Genomic DNA, 27,379 nt, shown 5'->3' with positions numbered 1-27,379 from the left:
ATTAAAATCATTACATAAGGCCAAACATCAAGTGGTGAAAATAAAATATCATCAAAAGAGATACTATTCTCAACTCCATTAAGTGTAGGCCAATCTGTAAGTGTCCCGGTGTTCCCAGCCAGGGAAACCAGAAGGTAATATTTATTCACTCATTCTTCATTTCTTGTGCCAAATAATGGCTCAGATTGAGATCTGTAGAGTCATAGAAGAGATGGCAAGGAGCTTTAATTCAAAAAAACCTCTAAAATTTTAGACATTTGTCACTTTCAGGGAAACAGAAGTGGTTCAGAAAGATGTGGAGGGCAGAGTAGCAAGAATGAGGATGACATGAAAGGAGTCAGATCGTGGAGAACCTTCTACACCATGTGAAGGATTTAAAATATACCCTGTGCTAAGGCATGAGCGGTGACAAGACCCAATTTGTGTTTTAGAGAACCCTTCTAGTAATAATGTGGAGAATGATCTAGGTGGGACAAGACTAGCTGGGATGAAGTCCAATCAGGAGATGGAGAGAGAAGTCCAAATGAAAAATGATCACCTGCTCACCAGATAACAGCAGAAGGAATGAAAAGGATAATATGGATGGACTACAGGGCAGGACCCTGTGAGCCTTCGTGGTAACCTGAACCCAGGGTGGCTCCCAGCTTTCTGGCTGGGCACTGGCTACATGGTCATGCCGTTAGCCAGGCCAGAAAATGCCAGTGCAAGTCATGTATCTAATGGAAGAGGGAATTAACAATATAAAGCCCCAAAACATCTCTTTCACAGATACCCCCACAATGGTTTTCTTCTGACACGTAAGAGTTCGCAAAATCTTTAAATTAAAACTGCTTGTGATTTCATGCCATGATGAAAATTTCCCCTCAAATAATACAGAGTTCTTGGGAGAACAACAAAGTAACTTTGAAATATCTGTGACTCCAGGTGAAACTTGCAGATATATAAACACAGATTTAAAAATAAATGAAAGTAATTACAGAGGTTAACAGGATGCCTTTTTACAAGAATTAGAGAGGGCAAGCCCCAGAAGAAAAGAATCCATATCATGAAAGGGCTGAGAGGGCAAACACCCTGTATCTCTGTAGCCAGAGTGACAGCAGACAGAGAATAATAATGAAGGCCCAGTTAAAAAAAAAAAAAAAAAAAAAAAGCTGTAAAACAATAGGTAGGAAATGTGAACAATTACATTTACGTACATTCTGCTTCTAGGTAATGAGTTTATGTGCTTAATTCTTGTCTTTTGTTATCCATACAATCCCCAGTGAGAAACACGGAAATTTCTAGGAAAAAAAAAAAAACAACACTTCTAAATGGTTTTCCAATCAAGTTGACATCAATTAAATAGTGAAAATTGATGGCATTTTTGTTGAGAAAAACAGATGAATACTTGTATGCGTATAAGCATGGGGGTCAAGGAGGCTGGAGTAGGACCCAGAGTCAGGGCCTGCGGCTGAATTGCCAGGGCAGACTCCAAAGCCAAAAAGGAGCACTTGTTAACCCTGCATTTGGCTGCTGAACAGAGCCAGCCGCTGCTGGTGTTGAATCCCTCAGCACTTCCGGGAGCCGGTGGTAGACATGCCCCAGAGCTCAAGCCCCGGGGACCAAACAACTATTTAAGACAGATCCGTTTTAAGTTGTCTAAGAAACATTACTCTGTGAGGTGGCGCTGGCTGCCCTGGCTTTGGCAACAGGAAGAATCTTCCTTCCCTTCCAGTCCACAAGACTCCCGCATAGAATGGGAAGGTCAAGCTAAGAGAGAATTAGAGAGCTAGAGTCAGCTTCATCCCAGGGGGGCTACCCTAGCTAGGAGCATTGAAATCCCTGCATCAGTGAGAACACCATCAGGGCACAAAAGGAAGCATCTCGAAAACCGTGAGCTCTCTTTTCACGAATAGCTCTTACTAGGAAGAAAGAAAGAGACTTACAAATAGGTTTGTGTGTGCCCTACCTCATAACATAAATAACATGATGAAAAGCAAGAGTTTTGGATGCAAACTATAAATGCTCATTTAAGTCAATAACATTCAGAAAGGAGCTAGAGGACCTGTTAGAGAGTTAAAAATAAAGGATAAAACCACTGTGCAGAATTAGTACACAAGTCATCTGTAATTCTGGGAGATTAAAGAAGTTGAGTGAGCCTCTCCTTCCAGTCTGGACTGCACTTTCTCCTTCCCTATCTTTAAATTTTAGAGTGTCCTGGGGCACAGCCCACAAACCTCTTTTTCCCTGAACATTCATTCAACAAGAAGTTCTAAGTTGGTCCCACAGCCACGTATGCTTGCAAGGTTGTACCTCTGGCCCTGACCTCTCCCCGGACTTCCAGATGTATGCATCTAACCTTGCAGGTGACATCTCACAGACGCCCACCTCGAATGTACCATGTCCAACACAGAACTCGACTCCCCTGCACCTCCTGACCTGTTCCCCCCAGGTTTCCCCATCTCCTTAAACAGCGCCACCCACCATACAAAATTATTTCAATCAAAATCCAAGGAGTCATCCTGGATTCTTCCCAGGGCCACCACACTGGACCACCCTGGGCTGTCACTCACTGTAATAGTCCCTCCTGGGGTTGTCAGTACTCAAACTGTGAAGCCACATGTAGCCTCTGTCCCTTATATTCCAGATGCAGTCAATCATGGAGCACTCTCAACTCTACCTCAAAACATACTGTGACTCCAACACTTTCTCACCCTCTCCGTCCTCCACTTAATACAACCTACCACTACCCTTAGGCTACCAATCTAGTTCCCTAATGAATGTCCCTATGTCCTCCCCAACCTGCCTCTAACTTCTTCAGTCAGGTCTTTACTCAGCATTCCCAGTGACCTTCTGATAACGTAATTAGATGTATCACACCCTTGCTCAGTTCCTCCAGTGGCTCTCTACGAACTCAGACCCAAACCCAAACACTTGACTTTGGTCAACAAAACCCAAATGTCTGTTACCTGCCGGTCTCTGACCTCAAGGCCTGTTATTCTCTGTCTCACAGACTCTATTCCAGCCACACTAGCTTTCTTGCAGCCTGTTTCCTCACACACGCCTAGCTCACTCCCACTGAAAGCCTTTGCCCTTGCTGTTCCCAATTCCTGCGATGCTTTCCCATACTCTTTTCGGTCCCTCCAGATGTCACTTCCTCAGAGAGGCTTCTTCTAAGTCCATGCAAAACACCCTCTCCAGTCACTTACCAGTTCTGTACCCTGCTTTTGTTTCCTTCAAAATGATTATTACTTCCACAGTATTACATATTTAACGTTTTTAAAAATAATAGTCCACTAAAATGTAAGCTGCATGAATTCAGGACTGTATCCCCATTGTCTAAAGCCGTATCTGTATGCAGTAGGTGCTCAAAAAATATTTGAGAGGTAAACTATTGAAAGAATGGCCAATATAGGCAATCAGCTTTCCATGATCTACAGAAATCCCATTCCATATTTGTTAGGGGTTATTTTGTTTATACTAAGAAAAGCAGGGGAAGCCCACTAATCACCTATCTTTGAATGCCTATCCCTGCGTCAATCTAACAATAAATATCAACATTTCTCATTCCAAATAGCAGGTCACTGCTTTTGTCTAGTCTCTCTGAGGTTCTGGGGGTAAAAGATAGCATAAAAAGCTGATATAGAAAGAAGTTTCCCCTCATCCCTCCACACAAACTCTGACCATACCTAATGCCACAAACCAAGGCTGCCTGGTTAAAAATTTTTGTTTCTCTTCAAGTCTCTAGGGCCAAAATTCTGAGACCATTCCCCAAGTAAACAACCTGGCTGAACCTTAAAATGCATGGCTAAAATTTCCTGGAGAGTTCTGAAAAGCAACATCATAAAGCTTGAGAAAAGGCAAATTTTAAAAAGGAATTTTTAAAAGAATTTTTACAGTAGTATCATCCTGGAAAACAGGTTAACCAGTGATAATAAGTTTCCCTAAGCTAGCCAGAGTGGTCTTTAAAAAAAAAAAAAAAAAAAAAAAAAAAAAAAAAAAAAAATNCTCCAGAGAGAAATGACCCAGAGACTAATGAGCTCCATAAGCTAGTCGCTGCCTGACCCTCAGCCAGTCACTTGTCCTCAATGGAGAGGCGAACATGGAGAGCCCTACCAATTAGCTTCACGTGGCGGCTGTGAAGGGTGACTAATAAACCTGATTGCAAGGCACTCTGAAGACATTAAGTGCTACAGAGAAGCTTCATAATTGCCAGATCGCCATCAGTTGCCATGAAAGCATTGCGAATACATCTGGCTCTTTTTAAGCTCTTTTCCACCCCTTGGCTCTTCTGATGTCAATCAGTCCTACTGACAAAGACAAAAAGATGAGGGAGGATTCTCCTCACCCCTCCTATAGGTCTCCTCCTGATCCACAGGACACATGACGGAGATGCAAACTAGCCTTTGCACTCCTTTGTTCCTTCCAAAGTACCTTGCAGATTCCCATGAAGAGAGACTGCATGAATGGCCAGCTGAAGGCCTTTCCTTTCTGTCCTTTTCAAGCATAACACAGATCATCATTAAACACCACAGATTTGACAAAGATCATGGGAGAAGAGAATATGAACGACCTGAAACATACAGAATTTACTCTATTCTTACTAGTGATCTCCCGATTTCTCGTCCTATCATGTGATGTCCTCACTTACAGAAAAAGGGAGATTAATTGGTTTCTGACCTCCCTCCAAGCCAGAAATGGTTTTCCTCATTCACTGACAGACATGGATTTAGGATTTCACTTGTCTGTGAAGGACTAGATAGCGTTTCATGCTCTTTCCAAGCTACCAGCCACACATGGTATCTATTTTAAAGACAAGCCTGCCCCATGTTATCTTTCCAGCAATCTAAGACGTGGAAGGACACAAAAGCAATATAATCAATCACTCACTAAAGTACACCTTCAATCACCAGACATATGTTTTAGAAACCTACAAACTTCCTATCCATTAGTACCACAACAACTGTCAGTCCTGTAGGGGAGGACTTGCCTTATCAGGTCAAATGCAAGCATCTTGATCTCCAACAAATTTTCCTCCCAAAGCTAAGTGGTTTGTTGGAAAGAATAGCTTTACCTCTTCCCAACTACTCCTCTGGCTCATTCACAGCACTTTTCAATCCCACATATTGATAACTTAGGGCAGGTTGGGGGATGACAGGACAAAGGAACTTAAGCCAATGAAAATATAAAGATGCCATCATATAATAAATTATACACAAATGAAAATTTACATAATATGAGAGACCAATTTAAAAATGATATTAAGAGATAACCCAAGTAATTGACAAATGATTTCAATGTGGAGTAGGGGGTCAGCAAACTACTACTGGAGTTAAATCCAGACCCTTTCACCTCTTTCATAGGTAGTTTTATTAGAACACAGCCACACCTGTTCATTTAGATAGTCTGTTTTTGGCTGTTCTGGTGCCACAATGGCAGACAGGAGTAGTTGAAAAACACCATATGGCTCACAATTCTGAAAATATTTACTATCTGGCCATTTTAAAACGTGCCAAGCCCTGGTTGAGAGGATAAGAAAATCATGACAGACTGGAATTTTTTGGAGAAGGAGGCAAGTGGCTTACAAAGAAACTATAATTGAACCAGAAGTGATAAGCATTAAGCAGACAAATATTCTTTCCTGACTAATCAGTTATCTAGGGGCTAGAAATGTCCTTAAGATTAATAAAAGAATGAGATCTTCCCATGCTGAGAAAATCATTATCAGAACAATGAAATCTTTCAGTGACTAGAAAACAGATGGACTAACAACCCAACTGGGTTTCTTGGTTAATTCCCAATTCAGACCCCAAGGATACTACACCAGAGCTTTGCTCTGGATGGTGATGTGGAGATCGTGGTGGTGGTTGGTGGTGTTTTCACCACTATCTTGCTTCAAAAGAAATACACTTGCTGTGCAACAGGTTTCAGCAACATGAGAAGAATGCTAGACTAGTGGTAACAGAAAACCTGGGCACAAACCTTGCCTCTGTCCATGAGTGTACATTCTCTCACCTACAAAACAGAGATCATCATAGGGGCCAGGGTCAGGATGGGTCATCAGCATCAAGATGGCCTCAGTGTTGCTCCAATATGCAGGACCTCAGCTGATACTCAGGATGTGGTTCTAGGGCTAGTGACAGCAACAGAACTCTAAGGGAAAACGCGCGACTCAACCAGCCCCATCCTGTGTGCTGTCTGCACCCTGAGGCTGACTCAACTGCAAGGGTTATAGATTCTTGTAAATCAGCCATTTTGCTGTGGCCCAAGCTGTGTTTCTCACAGGGAGAAAGGTCCATTTCAGGCTGCAGCCCCATCATTTAAGAGCTTGTAAAAATAAAAGAATCAGGCACTACCCCTTCGTGACCTACGGTGTCTCTCCTTGGGCCTTAAAGACTTAAGATTCTGAATACTGAAGACAAACAGGATTGATGCCTTTAAACAGAATGAACATAAAAGATACACCTAAAATAAAATAACTTAATAAGGCGATAAAGTATTAAAAATCAACATGATAGCGACATTGGACATTTTCCAGGCTTAAAGACCAAAGTCCTATTGATTTGTAAGTTACTATAGCATCATTTCCAGGCCTGAGAAACCACCCAGAATTGAGAGCTGTCTTATGACACTCTCATGACTGATTCTGAAGAACTCTTGTCAATACCAAGATCATGAGCAGGGCACTTGTTTTAAGTGAAAAACATTGGAGAGGCAACTGCCCTTACCTGCCCTCATGTCCATCTTAATCTCGTTCTCCAATGTCAAAGGCTAGCGAAACTGGTTTCCCTAACCAAGAGAGTCCTCTTCAATTAAATGAATGCCCGTGAGGCCACATGAGCCACCCTCTTCACAAGTGAGCAGTTAGAGTGTCCGGTCTTAAATCGACCTCTCCAAATCCTCTTCAACTGGCAAAGAACCTGAGCTGCCACCACCAACTATCATATCATTGGCAGAACTTACTGACAAAAGTGCATGAGTTTTGCTGGTTAAGGACTCATGCGTTAAAATATGAGTGAGATAGAAACAGGGAATGGAAAGTGAATGGGGCTGGTTCCAAACAAAACAACACATTTCAAAATGCAAAGTTGCTGAAGCTTCCTTTGTCATTGTCAGCCAAATTCGAACCTTAGCTTCTGTTAACTTTTGGCTCTCAAAACATGCTTGCCACCCAAAAGGATAAAGACCTATCATTCCCACACAATTCACTTGTGATTAAGTTTTCTGGATTTGTCATTTATTTCTGAGTGTGTATTTTATGTTTTTCTTGTATGAGATTTCTGTAGTTACAGATATTACAGTTTCTTGCATATGAAACTGTTTCAATTAAGAAATTACCTTTTTGACATTAAGATACACCAGCCTTGGGTGTCAAAACAGCAGAAATATCTTGGCTATTAAAAAGCCTCCCTTTCTTAGAGCCAGCTTTTATGTAAGTCCAGGACGGCTCCCATCTGGCCCTGGGTTTATTAGTTATTTGTTATCTGTCAAACATTAGAACTTCTGCCTCCCATGTTGTTCTGTTGCAAATGAGAGGCATTTCAGGTCAAAAAAAGAAAGAAAGAAAGAAAGAAAAAAAGACAGTACCAAATTTCTTTGTTATACTCCATTTGAGTCAGATTTACATTTCTTTTTGATCCTTACATTTGTACATGCAATCTTTTTCCTAATAAACAGTTAAGAGTAGCAGCTAGCAAAATAATTAGTCCAAGGGTTTTAAGCAAGGTGGTCAGCGGTCTCCTTTTTGTGCTTAATTTTTTTTTCTTTTTAAAAAAGTATTAATTCAAAAGCTGCTTCTACTCCTCTAACCTACATTATGAAAGTTAGAAAAATCTTAAAGAAGATAAAAATTCTGAAAGAGGGCTTGATTATTTGTATGCCCTGACTAGGCCACTCCTGAAATCACAAATATCTCAGTTGAGTCAACTCTGGGGAGGTACTGATAAACTTGAGGACAAGAAGTTCTCCCAAAGGAAAGAATGAGACCAGAGAGAGACACCTGAATGAAGAACGGAGAACTTTGAAAAGGGAGGAACATTTTTTGAATAGATCGACCCTTTGCTAAGAGTAACTCTTCCTCCCCACCTCCATTTCTGGGGTTACCACCAGAACCTGTGGGAAGGAGAACTCGCCACATAGGCTTTGGACCTGGAACAAGGCAGAACTCAAACAAGAGTGGGGGGATTTTCTCAGCCCAAAGAATGTTGGGAGCCCCGATCATAGGAGTCAGGGGAATGGCCAGGACATCACTGTAGCAGCCAGTCAACAGCCAAAGTCAGGAGCAGACTTAGGAGGACAGGTGAAAACCCATCCACTTGAAGGTAAGCTGAGAGAGGGATTCCATCTGTTTGACCCTAATCGGTGCTGGTGTGGCCCGAAGAAACAGACTTCTATTACTTTCTAGTAATGCCACCACCTACAAATGTGGGTGGGTTTTTTCCCCCCAAAACTCCACTGCTTACTGATGTAGAAACTACTTTGTAGAATTTCTAGAATAAACCCCAAGTCATCTTCTAAGACTTATTTACCCAGCCACCAAAGGCCCTCAGACTTATAACAATTGAGGGGAAGCCCGTAATTTATTTCCTCTTCATACTGCTCCTCCACGCGTCCTTTAATCAGCTTCGTATGATAACATGCTACCCAGTTATGCAGGCTCAATGCACACAGTCTGAAAGATAGTCCATAAAACCTCCATGTGAACTGTAAAGGCAACATGGATCATTGTCTCACAGTGTACCCACAATGATTCCTCTTTCATGCTCTGTGTCAACGAGAAAATTGGAAGAAAGGTCCGGTCCTGATTGCTAGCTATTACTTCAGATGTTTTAGTGTACAGAATGAATCCAATACATCAGTTATCCTTAGAAAAAAAAATTTTTTTTCCTCTGGACATTGTTCCTTCTGTGTATCCCTAGTCTAGCTGACTTTGATTCATAAGCTGTCTTGTTATTCTCCTCAGTCTATCACACTGGAAAAAAATAATGTATATCAGATCTTTGTCATCTCTTTTTCACAGGAATTTCTTTTGGCTTATCTCAGAATTGGATTCCTGACAAGTATGTTATATTTTACAATAAAGAATACAGATGGTTTCCATATAAGTTGCAGGTAAATGAAAGTTACATTTTAAACATTTCCTGTATCGGTATACACTTTCATCACCATTTAAAAAAATTCTCTCCAAAATGTCAGGTCTCCATTCATCCTATAAAATATTTTTAAATGTGATTTTAAAAACATGTTTATATTAGTTTATGTGCTTAAGAAAGAAAATCCTAAGTTTAGGTGATCTTTCACTATCATTTGTGTCACCTTTTAAAAGGTAGCTCCTTCTCAAGTCATGACAGCTAATACGTAAATAATATCTAATAAGAAGATCCATACTTTTGGGCTCTCTTTGAAACGCTGTGCTCACACACGGGATTTAAGGTTCAGCTCCACGATGCACGCAGGATCCCACAGGGAGCACGGCCGAAGAAGAGCGCTGTGCTCTCTGGTGATGCCTCATGTTCCAGCCATACCTCCTCTAGGCTCCTCCTCACCACTGGTAGCGCCAACTGAATCCACTGCATGTCTCTTACTGTGATTGACCAAAGACCGCTTCGTTCTAGGACTTGGGCACAACCTTGTTTTCTTTTTTTTTTAATCCCTGAGCTCAGAATGTTCAGGGCTGGAAGGGACCACACTTACCAAATGAAGACAGAGACACCTTTGTCCCTGACCAGAGAGGAATCAATAGCATTTACATACTCATCTTGTTTATTTCTACATGTATACTCAGGGAAAACAAGGGCCTTTATGTTCATTACGGAGGGCTTATACAAAGAATAAAAATGAACATTAAGGGACATTAATGCACATTATCTCTCAAAATACACATAAACTAACACAACTCTGACTGCTATGTGAGCCCCTCTATATGCATATTAATGTCACATAAGCCTCAAAGATATATACCCTTGACTGTTGCTTAAATAGCTATCTGATGAAATTTGATTAACTTTAGAATCCAATGAGTTAGAATAACCCACAATGACATAAATATACACCTGTAAATAAAAGACCCGGAAAGGTATAAAGTTGTAGTTTTAAGGAATTTAGTATCAAAATAGAAAGGACACACCTATTTTGTAAATACATTATACATATACACAAACTTTCTCTGAATAGAGAGTCATGGATTTGCAGAGCTGAGCAGAATTTTCCATATCACCTATGGCAATCTTGTTACTCAAAGCATATCAAGTTCACAAAGGTTAAGATGCATCATCTTGGTCCAACAGCTAATTAGGCTAAGTCCTAGCTCTTGTAATTCCGATTCTCTGTTTGTTCTAGCATATTCGTAGGGACTCCTTTAATTACTTGGTAACTAAGAGTCCAAAGTCACTGTTGACTATGTCTTAGCTTTCTAAAATTAACTCCATTATGTTTTATTTTTCACACAATGCTAGCTTAAATATAATTTAGGAAAATCTCAAATCACTTAGAAATGTATTTACTTAAACTGTCCTATTCTGTCAAAGAACCCCATTATTGTCTCTATTACAGTGATTGTCTATATTATATTTAGGCAATACAGATATTGCTTGTATTACATTTGTATCTGTCTACTTTACGGTTACAAGATATTAAGAGGCACCAACTTTAATTTTTAATGTGTTATAAGCATGACTGATCACTTTGCTCAGGCTACAACAAAAACAAAACAAAACACAACTAGAAGTAGAGACTTTTAAATGAGAAATGCCTGAACCTCGTTGTAGGAAAGGTCTGAACTGGAGAGGAGGACAGGGTGGATAGGGTGCCTCTTTCATAGCAGAGGGATGGTGACCTCCAGTGGGAAATGGAAAGCAAAGTGAGGCTGCTCAAATGAGAATCTTCCCATCTTTACAGGCTTCTATTAGACCCAAGTTTTCACAGTTTATTGTTTTTTAAAAAAATATATATCCATATCTGAATAGTATTTACGTTTAATTTAATTCCCATGTCAAACACTATACAATCTTTTCTATGGCTTTCTATGAGACTGTTTCCTTACATGATTACAAAAGGAAAGACTGTTTCATCTTTTTTGATTTCCCACTTTCCTTTGGACAAAAAAATAAATAAATGAAGAGTAGAAAGCCATTTCTGCAAGACAACGTTAATTTCTCTTACAGTTCCGTCTCAAGTTTTCCCCCAAATAGTCCTCCATGTTGTTTCTCATTCAAATATCTACGATCCTAGTTGATATTACTACACAGCAAAACTTGTTGCTGAGCGAGTCCTATCATTTTTTTCTGTGACAAATTCTGCCAAGGACAGGTAATCAAAATGCTATTTTTATGGCTACTCCAAATAACATAACAAAATTTTAGGGGTGCCTGGGTGGCTTAGTTGTTAAGCGTCTGCCTTCGGCTCAGGGCTTGATCCCAGAGTCCTGGAATTGAGCCCTGCATCGGGCTCCCTGCTCTGCTGGGAGCCTGCTTCTTCCTCTCCCACTCCCCCTGCTTGTGTTCCCTCTCTCCCTGGCTGTCTCTCTGTCAAATAAATAAAATCTTTAAAAAAAATTTTTTTTAAATATGCCCTCGTGGTAGAATTATCATCATGCCAGTATACAGAGAAAAAGGCAGTCCTGTTAAATAAGAATGGATGCCACAGTCCCTAATCATTGAGGCCCTTTTAAATTCAGTAATTCTCTTAATAAGTTTAGTAAGTGGCATAGCTGTATTTTCTGTTGCATTTCTAGTTCATCTATGTTCTCTCATTAGAATGAAAACTTTGCATCCTGCATCTGAGATTCTCAAACAAGAACCCTCAAGCATGGTGGGGGGGGGCACAGAAGAATGCTGTCAACCTCCTCACCATGAGAGCCTCCAGGCTGATTTCAATGTTTTTCTATGAATTTTACTCTCCTCGGTATTTTTGCTAATACATTTTACCTCTTTTCTTAATCCAGTCTCCATTTATTCAGGTTCTCCAACATGGCTTTTTCCCCGTAAACTTATTTTCCATATCTATTTGTCTCTTTTATTCCAATACACCCACACCCACTTGGGCAGCTCCCATCTGTCCTCTGAAAACTCTATTGAACTATACATAAAAGCTTCTTTTCTTTTAATTATATAAATCACAGTGATTTGGAGAAAATGGCAACCCACAAGCATTATTCCTCTGGTGGAGTCCTCCCCCCCCCCAAAAAAATAGGACTCTAGCAGCAGCCAGCCCTTCATGGATTTAACTCATTTCTTCTATCAGTAGCATCCAGATTCTACTTTAGTTTTGCCACACAGAGTTGCTATCCAGGAAAAAAAAATTTGCACCAGTTACTCCTCGGGAGTGCCAGAATGGCAATTTCCAAGCAAGTGACAATTGAAGGATAGCACCACTTGCTTTAAGCAGCCTGCAAAGCATTACTCTGTGCCTGGTTTTTGTGCAATTTTTTTCCTTTTTTTTTTTTTTTCCTTTTCCCTGATTTTTTCCTTTTTTCAGAGCATTACTCTGTGCCTGGTTTTTGTGCAATTTTTTCCTTTTCCCTCATCTTTTCCTTTTCTCAGAGCAATTCCAAACCCGAGAAAAGCCAGATATTTATGGCCCTGTAAGACAAAAATGACTTGAAAAACAAAGTCAGAAAATATGAAAAAGAGAAAGAGCAACAAAATAAGCATCTCCACAGCAACGAAAGGGAAGCCCATGAGGGAAATCTAGGTGTCAGAAGGACCCCTCTCATTTCTGTCCGGGATATGGGTAATCTGCACAGGCACACGGGTGAGGGAGCTTCTCAGAGATGCAGTGCTGGACCTGGGGTGTGTGTTGCCATGGAGGTGACAAGCTCAATTTCCTCAGAGCCCGTGTACCCTCCTCAGCATTCCTGGCCATGGTGACAGGTTCCTTTGTTCAGAAAGTGCTCTGGAAAAGGCCCTCCCTCCTTCCCAACGCACTGCATCGTGAGGCCACACTGTAACCACATTACACCAGAGGAAGATTTTTCATTTCCATCCCTAAAATTAGACTCCTGTGTGTGCTAGCCCAACAGAAATAGACACACTGGCTGAAAGGAGCCCACGCAGTGGCGATCTGAGTTGCCATGCCTTTCGAACACGTTTGCTGAACCCACAGCACATGGGCAGGCACATGACAATAGACAGATCAGGGCACCTTTACGGATTCTAACAAATCTCTACAAAGTTAGTCTCAAGAGTGGGTGGTTTGCTTGGGAGAGCAACTCTGGGGCACAAAGGACATAGAGTGCTTTCCGGGCAGATGCTCGTGCCGAAGCATTTGATGAGAGGGAACAGATTTCCCAGTAGGACTTTTAATAAATGTACTTAATTGACTTTGGAATCAGAGCAAACTGCTTATTTCTGGTCTCTTCTTGATGTAAAACCCAAACTCAACACAAAATAGGGGAGAAGAGTTTAAAAAAATAATAGCTTTTACCTCATGGTGATGTCTGAAGAGTGACTGATTCCTTCAAAAGACAGTATTATTTATAATAAAATCATCAGCTAGGTGTTCTGTATCATCCACTTTAAGATAATTTCTCGCTGAGTAGACTTCATCGCGAATATAGCATATAAACATAGTAGATAGGTCTAGATTAAAAATCCTTCTTACCATCAAGAAAACGATCATGGGATGAGTTGAGATATCCAAGCAAGATTTTAAAATGTNTAAAAATAGCATATAAACATATAAAAATCCTTCTTACCATCAAGAAAACGATCATGGGATGAGTTGAGATATCCAAGCAAGATTTTAAAATGTGGGCTAAAATAACAAATTTCATGGGTACCTCAAAAACTACTACTATAACTATTTTTTTCACTAGCCACCACCTACCTCCAAATTCACTCTGAACAGCAAGGCCCTCTCTGACCTCATTCTGTTTAGTATGAATCTCTTGTGCAAATATGGGTGTGTATGTTTGTACAAAACTAGGATTCTCAGGTATTTTGGAAATGTGTCAAGAAAAAGAAGGCTCTGTAAGATGCATTTTTTTTTCCATTTTTGATGGATTCCATCCATGGCTCTAAGAAAAATGGAATATTTACTTTAAATCAGGACAAGAATGTCTGATAAATCTTAGAGAGCTAAGCAAACCCAATGTTAATTAAAATAAATGTTTAAAAAAAGAATGACAATAAGATAAAAACAGATTTAGCAGCTTAAACTGAATTACATAAACGGTATGAAATGATTAAAGGAGCTGCTATGCATATGCCAGAAGAACACTGAATAGGCCCACATCTTCGCCTGAGTCCATCCTTCATTAGCTGTCTGACCAGGACTATACTCCTAACATTCTGTGAATCTTGTAAGCCTTTACCTAAAAAATGGCGTTGTCCAATGTGACATGTGAGGTTCTATCCAGCTTTGAAAATCTAGGATTCTTTATCCACAGAAAGTTTGTGATTATGTATAAATGTCTATACTCAAAATAGGTACATTCCTTTTAAATTTGATATAAAATTCCTTGCATCAACTTTATACCATATTGGGTCTTTTATCTATAAATACCTATTTACATCATTGTGTGTGACTCCGCCTCATTAGATTTAAAAATTAATAAAACTCCATACACAGCAGCTAAATTTATTTAATTCACCTACAATCTTCATTTAGGGTTCCTATCATATTAAGTATGTACACAGGAAGCAGACAGGCCAGTCTGAGCAGTTTTAGCACTCTGTGTATTATGAGAGGTTCATTGCAATCCCATGAAATTTTTTTTTATGTAATCAGTAAAAAAAAAAAATCCACATTAGTTTATGGGTTCAAGGAAGAATATCCTAAATTCAGGTGATCTTAATTTAATGATCATTTGTACCAACTTTCCAAAAATCATTTTAAAGATTTGCCAATGTTGTCACATATTGCAAGATTTCCTTCTTTTTTAAGGCTGAATAATAATCCATTATAGGTATATGCCACATTTCCTTTATCCATTCATCTTTTTTTTTTTTTTTAAGATTTTATTTATTTATTTGACAGAGATAGAGACAGCCAGCGAGAGAGGGAACACAAGCAGGGGGAGTGGGAGAGGAAGAAGCAGGTTCATAGCAGAGGGGCCTGATGTGGGGCTCGATCCCACAACACCGGGATCACGCCCTGAACTGAAGGCAGACACTTAATGACTGAGCCACCCAGGTGCCCCTATCCATTCATCTCTTGATGGACATTTAAGTTGCTGCCACATCTTGGCTATTGTGAACAGTGCTGCAGTGAACACAGGATTGCTAATATTTCTTTGAGATCCTGATTTCAATTCTTTTGGGTAAATATCCACAAGTAGGTTTGTTGGGTCACACGGTAATGATCACTTGGTAATATGCCAAATGAAATAAGCCAGTCACAAAAAGGCAAATACCACATGATTCCGCTCACATGTGGTATCTAAAATATTCAAACTCATAGAAGCAAAGGCTAGAATGGCGGTTGTCGAGGCTGAGGGGACGGGGAGATGGGGTTTTGCTAATCACCGTGTACAAAATTTCAGCTATGCAAAATGAATTAGGTTCTAGAGATTGAATGTACATCACACCTATAAATAATAATTGTTATGCCCTTGAAAATCTGATAAGAGGGTAGATCTCATGTTGTCTTCCTATCAAATATAGGATAAAGACATTTTCTTTTCAAGTAATAACATAGCAAATAATACTGTATTTTCTGTTATTATTTTAGGATTCTCTTGAAATATTGTGTTCACAAACTGGATTTAAAGTACTGCTCGGTGATTCTTGTGAGCTTTGTAGACATCGTGGCAGAGCAAAGAGCTACATGCCCACGTGGGCTCCATGCTGATATTCCAACCACACCTCCTGGAGCCTCCTCTTCACCACTGGCTAGAACCGACTCCATCTTCACAGCCTTTTTCTGTTTTTGAATAAAAAACCCTTCATTCTGGGACTTGGTAACTTTGCACGGATGTAAAACTGAACCCAAGCTTTATTTATCATTAGGCCTACAAGAGGCTAGGGGGAACCTTGTCATTTATAAATTAAGAAATTGAAGCCTTTGCATCTAACCAGAGAGAAACCCACAAGCACTTATTACACTCATCTTGTTTACTTTTAAATATGTATTGCGGGGGCAAAGTTGTGACTCTCAGTTCATTATACACAATTTTACATAGAGTATAAAAATAAGCATTAAGGAGATTTCTTCCTCCAGAAAAATGCTTTACATAATTAGTCTAAATGCTAAGCTATCAGCAAAGAACCTGGCCATGGCCATAAAAGAGATCCAATACAATTGGAATTCCAATTACCAACTATATTCTTTTTCCTGTTCATCCAGTCAAGAGGATCTCTTTTTTTTTTTTTATAAACTTGAGAGTAAAACAGACTATCTTTTAATCAAGGCACAATGAGCAATTTCCTACAATGGGAAAATCAAGTGTTCAGATATTGAGACTAACTTATGCAGGGATGTCAGCTAGTCACATTGAATTGACCTTGCAAATCAGCTAACATCATGCAGTCAGAAATAGTTTCTGCAGGGAAAGCATATAATTATTTGTAATAGTACCAATAACATCCAAGAATAAGTTGCATGCACCTTTGTGTTATCCGGTCCCAATCTCAGCCTTCCACGAGTATTCCCTTTACAGGATTCTCACTGCTCTGAGATTCATTTATTGTTTTCCATCCTCAGACCTCGTCTATTGTCTGTTCATTTCAGTTGTATTTATACAAGTACTTGCAATTGGTGGTCCTATCATACCTATCTTAGCTATAAATGAAGGCAACACTCGCAGATTTAGAAATTTAACAAAATACTGTTTTTGAACTGAGATCTCTTGTATTCTTTGTATTTCAAACAATTGATCTTCTTTTCATTAAAGTACCCTGGACATGTAAAAAGCTGTTTAATTCTAAAGCATGGTTTCTCCATTTTAACATCTCTGAAATCAGCAAGAATCCGGCATGGTGTAATTGACAACATCTTTTTTCGTTCTTAGTGGTCCATATGATAATGGTGCATCCCACACCAATAACATCTTAAGATTCAGTAAAACATGATCCCTCCTAGACTTTTCTTGTGGAGAAAGAACACTTTCTTTGATAGAAAATAGCAATGCATTTAAAAACATATGTTTTAAGACTTTAGCCTGAGAAGTTGTTTAATCTCTTCTACTTCTGGACTGTGCAAGTACTTCGTATTTAAATATGCACACACTCGATACATCGAGTACAGTTGAAGACTCTTCTGATTTCCCTTCAAGACTTTTAACACTTTTACAGATTTTTACAAATCAATCCTGTAATCATTTTCATATTTGTTGTGCCTCTTTTTAAATAACATAGCACACACGCTAGCATTCCAATGTTCGACATGAGCCTCAATTCCCACTCAGAGGGAAATTAAGAAACAGATCTTTTTCCTCTTTTCATTTACATTCCCAGTTGCCCCAGAGATGGTATAACCATATAGAATACTCACAAACCCTGATTATATTTTTAGGTTTCTTGGAACGGAAAGAAGTGAGATGTTTTCAGTCAAGGGTCCTGGCACAGTCATACTGTGAATCTCATATAAAAGGACAAATGGCAAAGAAAATTTTTAAAATGGAAAGTACAGAAGAGCTAAGAGAAAACTCTACCAGCAGGACCTATTTTATGATGCAAATAATCCCTTCTGTCAACATGGGTATTGACATGTGCATAGTTTGAGAAAGGAGAGAGGTAGATTCATTTTATTTAATCTCATGATTTTTGGTCAGATGCCTGGCCAATGGAAGAAAGAGAAAGGCATTCTTAGGTGGAGTACCTGACAGACCAAATCATCATTAAGGAGGGAAAGTAGTTTGAAAACAAAACGAGATTTAAAAGACCTAAAATATTTTTGCCAAGTGTTCACATTTATGTGTCTTCTCCTGAATTATAACCAGTCTCTGTCTTTTAATTTAAACTACTGTTTGCTTAGTTTTTTAGGGGTAAATTTTCCCTTAGTCACTTAGGAAGTAGAAATAATCACCAAATGTGGAAAGAACACTAGTGACTAAATGCTTAGAAACTCCTTTCATAAAATATTAAAACACTTTACTGCCTCCATGTCTATAAAGGAAACCAACCTAGAATCAGGGGATTTGTTCATCTCCTCAACAAAACATTCCCTGAGAACCACCACCTCAGCCAACATCATTCTCACCAAGATATTTCAGCCCATAGAAATGATATTATAAGTAAAATATATGACAAAGCATTAAATCCCGGAAAAAGTGCCACTTTATATTCACCAGAGAAAAGAAATTAAACCCCAAAGTGAAACTGTCAATTACTGTCATTGCTTTGTTGCACTGAAAGAGTTCAATTATATCACAAAGAATTTTAGCAAGTACTAATTTAATTAAAATATGAAATTTCAAACTACCTACAGCTTTCCCTAGCTCATAAATTAGCAAATTTTTTATTTAAAGAGTCCCTTCTCTATATTCACCGACTACATGCATGATGTATATGACTAGTACTAGCAAAATATTTTCCACTTCTCTTCATTTTCTCTTTCTCTTGTTCTCTTCCTTTCAAAATGACTTTGCATTCTGATTTCAGACATCTGTATCCTTTGGTATCACACTTAAGAATCCAGATAATATGATGGTCATTATGGAAAGAAATCACACTCTACATTGATGAATGACTATTTACAAAATGATTTCTACCATTTAAAGGAGAAAATGTAATTGAGACTTTAAATTCCAGATAAAATGTTACAACTCAAATGACACTGACTAGCTACAAGCTTCTGGAAGTCACCCACCTGGGGCAGCATGCGATTTTCTTCCTCCAGCTGTCTTACTCTTGCCTCCAGCTGCCTAACATAGGACAAGGTTGATTCTAAAATTAAAAAGAAAGAACTCACATTATACACACAGGTCTTGTTTAGTGCACTGTCAGGATATTTCTGGTTTGATTTATTCATATCAGGTAGTGACAACGTAGTCTGTTATTTAAAAAAAAAAAAAAATTCTCCCCAGAAAAACAGTAACAAAAGCCACTGAAACCACAAGCACTTTAAACAATCATACCGTGTTAAGGACAATCAGAGGAATTTACTGGGGGTGAGGTTGCAGGCTTTCCCACACCAAGCAGCCCTCAGAACGTCAGACAGACATCTTGGAAACACTTATTCCCTTTTCTACTTATTTTGGGCATTTTGAGATTTCAAGGCACTGTCCCCCACATAAGGCTTTTTGTAATGTTAATTATAACCAAAATAAATTACAAAGTCATATTAAAAATAGAAAATTAAAATATTTCCAATATCCAGCTCCCTTCATTTCCCAATAAATACTTCAAGTCTTAAATGCAACATTCATTCTTCTCCCTGATCTCCAGATTTTACCACTATACAGTCCAGAGATTAGCTACCAAAAGGCTAAGTGAAGGGGAGGCTAAATTTTTACTTTGATTTTGGCTGAATGTGACACAAAACCAAGTTTTTCCCAAATCTTTAGGTAAGCCAGGGGCTGACTTTAAATCTCGTTCTTGTTTTCATTTCTTTAGGAGCTCAGGTGTGTGCTGACTGGAAACAACCAGCATTAAGCTTAGAGTCTGTTCCACGTGAACTCTAAACTTCATAGCTTTACATCAGGAAAGGATTCACAGGTGAAGGCAAGAGGAGTTTCACTTTGAGAAACAAGCTGACAGGAAGTCTTCATTAAAACAAAAATGTTCACATGCATCACATAGCAACATAGCGGCCATTGATTCATTACCCAAAAATACACATATTTCAGGTAAAGTAAAATGTACATGATGATAGATTTCCTCCATCGTATTTCCAGTTAATCTTAGAGTAGCATCGTTAATATTAAACTTCAGCACATGTTCTTCAGCGTCAGAAACATAAAACAGCAAGAAGCAAGACCAAGATGGTAGCGCATTGAAATGGTAAATATTTGAAGCCTCTAACAATCTGAAGTGAGAATGGATATGGATGCAAATTAATATCTTGATCTGAAATCATCATGGAAACACTGTAATTTTTATATGGAAATTGGTTATACGAACTCAATTCCATTTTTGTGACCTTCAAAGCAGTAAGATAGCATTTTATTTTCTTAAAATATACAAGAAACTTCAGTCTGTAATTTGCAGATGTAACGATTAAGCTCATCCCTGATGGGTTTACAGCACGCCTGTTTTCACAAATGTTTGCAGAAAGTCCCTATCACTGACATTAATATAACCACCCACCAATCTCATACCAGTGGGCAAGACTCAGTTTTGAGCATCCCTCATACAAGCCAGAAACATAAGGTAAAGGAAACTGAAGACATTTCCTAGAAATATGCTCTCATTTTTTAGCTCAATAAAATGTTAAGAGTTTGCTCTATGGACTCTTCCAAATGCCAAAAAAAAAAAAAAAAAGGCATAAATGAACAAACGTATTAGTTTTATGAATCTGTTTTACTCTAGCAAATGAATGAGTGATTTGCAGATAAAATATGAATGTAAATTGCCTGATTTACAGTTTTGCAAGCCCCACTCTCTACTCTAGAAAAACCACCACTTGATAAGGGCCATCCAAGTGAAAAGTTGCTCAGAAATGTTCTACTTACACCATGAACAGATACAATTCCTTTCTCCTTTGTTCATAATTTATACCTTATCTTTATTGTCCCGAGACTGCACTATCCCCAAAGCCGTGATACTTAAAGCAGCTCGAACAACTCTATGCAGAGTGCTTCAGGTGACATTTGAAAATGCCACTGAATGGATTTTAATTCAGTCACTATCTTCATTCACTTTAATCTACTTCTCTTCTTAAATTTTTTTCAGTTTACATATTCGATGGTTTCACTAAGTGTCTACCTACATTACGAAAGACCCAGCATGTCAGTTCAAAAAAGAAGGGGTAAATTCCTGAATTTGGAAAACATCACTTAAGTCCAATTTTTGATATCAAGTTAAAACAGATTAAGTCCACATCTTTGTTTCCAAGCATTCACTGCAAATATAGGCTGGGACAGGAAAAGATAGGAAACACTTTTAGACTGGTAAAATAATTTTTAAAGATTAGCTTTACAAGATAAAGGCAAAGCTAAGGAGAGTTTTGAGTTTATTCATTCAAACATATTGACTGTGTCACTGCTTTGTGTCAGGCACTATTCTAGGGTCCAGATGAAGAGAAGGCCAGTTACTACAAGACTTAACATTTCTCAGAATACAAATTCTGCTTTAGGATTACGCGAGGTGTTCGGGAAGGCCCTATTGCTCCAGGCTGTCTCTGTTGCAATTATTACTTAACAGTGAACCCGATACCACAATGAGAAAACGCCTCAGGGGGTGAGGGGAACAGGAAGTCTAGCTGAAGCGCATGCATAAATAAGCAAATTCACGCTGTTAGTTCTTTCATTCATCAAGAACCTGATTATACAATTCCTTAAGGGGAGTGGAGTAGGCAAACATTGTTCTGAAATACCACTGGGTCCTCAAGTCCCTATATAAAAAACCACTGAAGAAACTACCCAACCCTTCCACTGTGACGGAACAAACAAGAAACATTTTGTTAAGCTTTTAGGATTGAAAGATTTATTTGTTACTGCTTCATAGGCTAGCCAAGCCTGACTGCTAGTACAGAGCCCACAATGGGATAGAAAATATGTAACCACTTTAAAATAAGATGTAATAGGATAAAGTGTCAGAAACTCATACTTTTATTTTTTTATTTTTCCAAAGATTTTATTTATTTATTTGAGAGAGAGAGCACGGAACGAGCCACCCAGGCACCTCAAAACTCCATATTTTAAAAATACATCACAAGGTACATGCCAGTCCTAGCTGAACACTGGATAGAACACTGGAATAATTTTCTTGTAAGAGAGAAAAGGAGCCCCTTTTATACTACAACATATTTGTCCATATAGGTACAGCCCCTTCCCCAGGCTGCTTCTTCCCTTTTCTTCCTGGTTCCGGGGACTTCCAAGGTGATGTCACCTATGAGATAAGGTGATTTTCCATTACTCACAGAGGATGAGGACTACTGGTGTGCATTAACCTAAGAGAAGTATCTGACAAGCACTGGAGTTCTTTTCTTCTTTTTTTTTTTTTTTTTTTTTTTTTAAAANAAAGATTTTGTTTATTCATTTGACAGAGATAGAGACAGCCAGCGAGAGAGGGAACACAAGCAGGGGGAGCGGGAAAGGAAGAAGCAGGCTCACAGCAGAGGAGCCTGACGTGGGGCTCAATCCCACAACGCCGGGATCACGCCCTGAGCCGAAGGCAGACGCCCAACCGCTGTGCCACCCAGGCGCCCCTGGAGTTCTTTTCTTCTTAACTGAGGTACAGCTGAAGTACAATGTTGTACAATGAGGTACAGCTGAAGTACAATGTTGTACAATGTTTCGGGTGACAACGTAGCATCCCACAGCTCTCTACGTGATGCTGGGCTCGTGGTGTTCTTTGTTATTAAGTGATACCCGCACACACATGCACAGGAAGCTCTGATTAGAATGTCCAATGATTTGAACTGCTCATCACATCTTCTACCAGTGGCTGACAGCTGGGGAGTTCGGAACGTCATTTTGGCTTTCAGAAATCTGAGAATGAGGCTACAGAAAACCAGCCAAACATCAGGCTATATTAGATCTACACAGATCTAACATGTTTCAGAAGGACACTATCTTTCAGAAGTATATAACCAGTTGTGGGGAGGGAAGAAGGGAGAATAAAGGAAAAGGTAAGGTAATGTGAAATTCAGTGTGAAATCATGTGAGACGTGAGCCCAGAAAGAGATCAATATTGGCTGCAGTTCTCAGGAAAGAGAAACTTGACCTTCACGGATCAACAGAAGTTGACAGGCCAGAGAGATGCGAGTGTAGCCACAGGATGGACAAGGACCAGAAGCCAAGAATGATCCTGGTATAAACAGGGAAGAGGGAAGGAGGCACATGAAGGAGGAGTAAGGGACACACTGGGGAGAAGGAGGAAAGGCCAATCCACTTTCCACAATCCAGGGTATGAAAAGCCAACATCAAAACCCAGTTATGCAGATGGTGATTTGCTTTTAACGTCCCCAAAATGTATTTTCTCTTCCCACTGTGGGCAACTGAGGACATCGACCCACTAGAAAAGGTCAAGCTAACAATACCAATGTGAAAATCCAATGACAATGCCAAGATGTTCTTTGGATAAATCCTGGGCATATTTCCAAAGCAGAAACAATTTATCACCATGTATCTTGCTTTTCTTTGGACCTACATGTGAAAGTCCACAACACCTCTCACAACAAGACAAGGGTACAAAACAGTCAACGGCCACAAGAATTCCATTAAGTTCGTATCTTCTGAACGGAGCCAGGGTTAGAACTGAGATGTAGAGCTTAGAGGTTTCCTAGTTCAGCCTATCCCTGATCCCCTGACTCGTCAGGCATATGAGAGAATAAAACCCAGAGGGTAGGAAACTTGGCCTCTAACACTGGGGATTAAATATATTCAGAAAATTTTGTTCCCTTGCTAGGGCATCACAGTGATTGCCATCTTGAGTCTTTTAATTTTTAAGTGATATCAAGCTTCTTATATAGATAAATTACAAGTTCTCCCTTTTTCTTCCTGATTTTAGATATTTTTTGTTGAGGGAACAGAAGGCTGGCTGAAGACAAAGCATAAGCCTACATCCTTCAACCTCTCTCCACCCCCCACTCCTGGATGGGATATGTGATGTTCCTCCAGGAAGTTCCCAACTATCTTCACGTTAATGCCTTACAAGAGGGGTAAACAATCTTAACTTGGCAATGGCAAGGCCTCTGGTACCCTTTGAGTCTTCTTTAAAATATGAAAGTACTTTCTCAACCTCCCTTTTTCCATACCTCCCCCAACCCCATAGTATATAATCGACCACCTCTCACAACCTGGGGCAGCAGCTCTTCTGCGCACGGGTCCTGTTCCAGTGTTTTAACAAACCACCATTTTGCGCCAAAGACGCCTCAAGAATTCTTTCTTGGTCATCGGCTCTGGACTCTACCCCACTGAACCTCACATACGTTCCACAACCTCATCATTCTTGACGAATCTTTACTTAAAACAACTTGGTATTTTCCTTGGACAACATCCGGGACTTGATTTCACTTCATTTTTACCAGAAATGCTTTCAATAGTACAAAGTAGCTGGACTTTTTCCTCTGTTAGTTTGAAAATACTCTGCTCAAAACATTAAGCCCTCTCATTTCCCCCTGCTTTCTAAAGCAGCGTTTCTCTTCGTAGGGGAACACCCACCCTTGGAATTACCCACGAATTACTCTGATTACTGTACATAAAAGGTTTATTGTTGGTAGTTGCTACTGTGTAAGATTTGTCAAACTTCTGAGTGGTTTTGATTAGATGAAGTACCATCGAATCTCCAAAATCTCAGGGCAGAAAATAAAATCTAGTAATGGTCCATTCTAAGACAAATTACAGCATTTGGAAGAGCATACAGGAAGAAAATCACTTGGAAGATTTTGGCGGCCATGGGTTTACAGATGGAAGCTTCTCGGTGGCTCACTCAGAGTTAGCCCCCTCAGCCAGAAAGAGTCCAATGACCACATGATTTAAATCAGAGGTAATCTCTTTGATAAACCCCAACTTCTGAAGACAGTGCTTGGATTAGTTCCAAATTAATCCCACCATCCACAGGCTTTTGCACATTCTTAAGGAAATTACTTCAGAACTATTATTTTTAAAAATTATTACTGTTCTGACTAGAAGTGTTTCTCTTTTCCCTCAGGCAAGCAAAGGTCAGCCTCCTACTTAGAATTCATATTAGCTCCAGAAATATAAGTGATTACATTTCTCCCTATAATTTGATGCCTTTCTTATTAAAAAAAAAATCTTGTTGGAATCAGCATTCTCAGATTGCGTGGATATTTAACTCTGACTGCCTTATTCATGGGCAGAAATGGGTTTTTTTTTTTTTTTCAAATATAGGAAGTTTAATTGTCCTAAATAAGTAAAAAATGATGTCAGGTCTTGCTCCAGTCCATTTTCTATGGGGCTAATTTTACTCTCAGGCCCTTCCCTCTGTGCCAGCCTCAAAGAGATAGGAAATATTTTCTATCCTGTTCCTCCCACGTAGAAACCTGGGCACTGGTTATTCACTGGCCCCACATTTCCTTAGGTCTGAGTCTCTCCGACACCTTCCCTTGGCCAAATACTCACTCCACTCTGCCTAGTGCAACACTCCTTATCCTTCTATGCACAGTATGAAAAGTAGCTTCCTAATGATTAAAATATTCCAAGATTGGCGTATACTGCTTTGTACGATAACGGGCTTCACGTTATTGGAGGTGTTAGGAGAAAGCTCAGCAAAATGCTACAGAGATTTCTACCTGAGCATGCTCTCGGGCCATTTTTGAAGTTCCGTGATCCTAAACTTTTAAATTCTTACCATTCCATGAAACTTTTCTCAACGCACTTGCTAATAAATCATGTATTGAATGCCTTATGATTTCTCTTTATCTACTTTCTTCTATGTTATTTTTTCTCATGTTTTCATTTTTTACCCAAATATGCTACATGAAAATATTCCCTCAACTTCACACGGAGACTGGTGGTGTTCCCTGCAGGGGTTTAATACAGACATGTTGATTTACTTTAATACCAAGACTTCTTCACCCAACAGAGAGTGTCCTGCTGTGCGCCAGACGATGTCCTAGATACTGGGGATACAGCAGCAAGCCAAAGCAGTAAGAGTCTGTGAGTTCGTGGAGCATTTGGGGGCAGTGGGGGGTGGGGTGGGGAAGAAGACGGGCAATGAAAAGCAATTCGATGTTTTGGGAAGGTGATCTGTGCAATGAGGACAAGACAGAGTACTGGTGTAGGGAGATCTGGGGAAGTATAGCTACGTTAGGGAGCATGGCCCCGTTAGAGCTCTGAGGCTAAGGCCCTGTGAATAAGCCAACTATGTAAAGACCTGGGAGAAGAGAGTTCTAGGCCTGACCAAGGTGAGTGCACAGGCTTCCCAGGCTGGGAAGCCTGACATTCTGGAATCCAGTTGTGAAGGGGGAAGTGACAGCCGCCTGCCCAGACCCATCCCTCTGTCTTGTCACCTTCCTCCACACCTTAAGTTTTTAAAACATTGTCCTCTTTTTGGCTTTTACCCCTTAGGCCTAGACTTAAACCTTTTGATCAATAGGCTTCTCTTGTGACAAAAACGTCTGCACTGTGTTCGCTTCTGTTCTCTCACACACACTGGTTCTCATATACCTGGAAATCCTGTTGACCTTACCCCCAGAATATCCTGAAAACCCAGCCTCACCAGAGGCTCCTAAGGGGTGTTTTTGCTTGTTCTTGCCTCCTTTCCCAGGTCCATTTTCATTCAAATTGTTTCAACCCACAGGGGCCAGGGTTTTCTTTCTGAAATGCTAAGCCTGCTCATTTCTTTCTCCACAAAGAACTCTGCAGGAACTCACCATTTTGCTCCACATAAAAGCCAAAGTCCTTCAAAAGTCCGGGAGGGCCCCATATGATCTGGCCACCCAGTAGCTGGCTGCCTTCACACCACCACACCCCCCGCTCCAGCCACGCTGCTGCCCTTCTGTCCCCAATACCCCAAGCATGCTCCTGCCTTCTCCTGTCCCTGCTTTCTGGAATGCTCTTCCTTCTCCCAGGGAGCTGCTCCACTGACTTCTTCACTTCCCAGAAGTCACTGTCCAAATCTCAGCTTCTGCATACAACTCACAGAGTCCACCTCATTTAATCCTACCACCTGCCCCCACCTCTACCCTACCTTCCTGAGTTCCAAGCCTGTTGTACTTATTTTTCTTAAAACACTTCATCACCTTCTATCATAGAAATTAATCTGTGCACGTGTTATCTTACTGTAGAAGTTCTGTCTCTCCCCATCAGAGTGTCAACTCCCCAAGGCATGGACCTTTGTTGTGTTGAGTGATGCCCTCCAAGTGCCTAGAATAGTGTCTGGTACAATTAAAATTTATTGAATGTGTCGACCAATCATGCAGACAGTGCCCCAAAGGGAAATTATTTAATAGTACAAGTCCACTTTTCAATCACTCCAGGCAAGGCAGGATTTGTATTTAAATGGAGCTTAATATCAATTCCGTTGTGCCATTTGAGAAATATACTAGAGAACGCTAAACTTTGGGTGGAAACTTGGCAGAGGTTCTCAAATTACGCCAGACCAAATCACTGGTGGGTAACTTCAATAAGAAAATGTGAAATGTGCCAAGCAGGCTAAAAAAAATGGTGTGTGTGCGTGTGTTAGGGGGTTGGGGAGAAAGAGCAGAAAAGAGAGGTAAAGAGGGAAAGGAGAGAGAGAGGAAGAGAATAGAGAGCAAAGACAGAGAACAGCTGTGGGGATGTACAAAAAATGGACCATTTCTACCACTAATAGCTTAGAATACGGTATCAATGTCCTGCAGCTGGAAATCTGCTCTAATCAGCAAGGTTGCTTTCTGGTTAGCATGGCGCCTT

The 27,379-nt window shown here is 39.9% G+C and overlaps 1 protein-coding gene across 12 annotated transcripts in view; it reads right to left on the bottom strand.

The window, feature by feature from the left end:
- Window positions 1–27,379, bottom strand: part of CCDC85A (coiled-coil domain containing 85A) — a 197,353-nt gene that overhangs the window by 17,831 nt on the left and 152,143 nt on the right. For 8 of the 12 annotated variants that reach the window (XR_004624897.1, XR_004624899.1, XR_004624898.1 and 5 more), the window contains exon 3: window positions 18,727–18,803. The exons of 2 other annotated variants lie outside the window; for them this stretch is intronic. Coding sequence is in view for 6 of the 10 variants with exons in the window: in XM_034659165.1 (XP_034515056.1) it covers window positions 18,727–18,803 (77 nt within the window). In the remaining 4 variants the exon portion in view is untranslated. Of the gene's footprint in view, window positions 1–1,194; window positions 1,281–18,726; window positions 18,804–27,379 lie in introns of those variants that run through there. 2 more of the 12 variants (XM_034659158.1, XR_004624900.1) reach the window with 2 other exon arrangements.

Source organism: Ailuropoda melanoleuca, chromosome 4 (assembly GCF_002007445.2).
Source record: "Ailuropoda melanoleuca isolate Jingjing chromosome 4, ASM200744v2, whole genome shotgun sequence".
Taxonomy (NCBI): Eukaryota; Metazoa; Chordata; class Mammalia; order Carnivora; family Ursidae; genus Ailuropoda; species Ailuropoda melanoleuca.
This window is presented reverse-complemented; position numbering and strand designations above follow the sequence as displayed.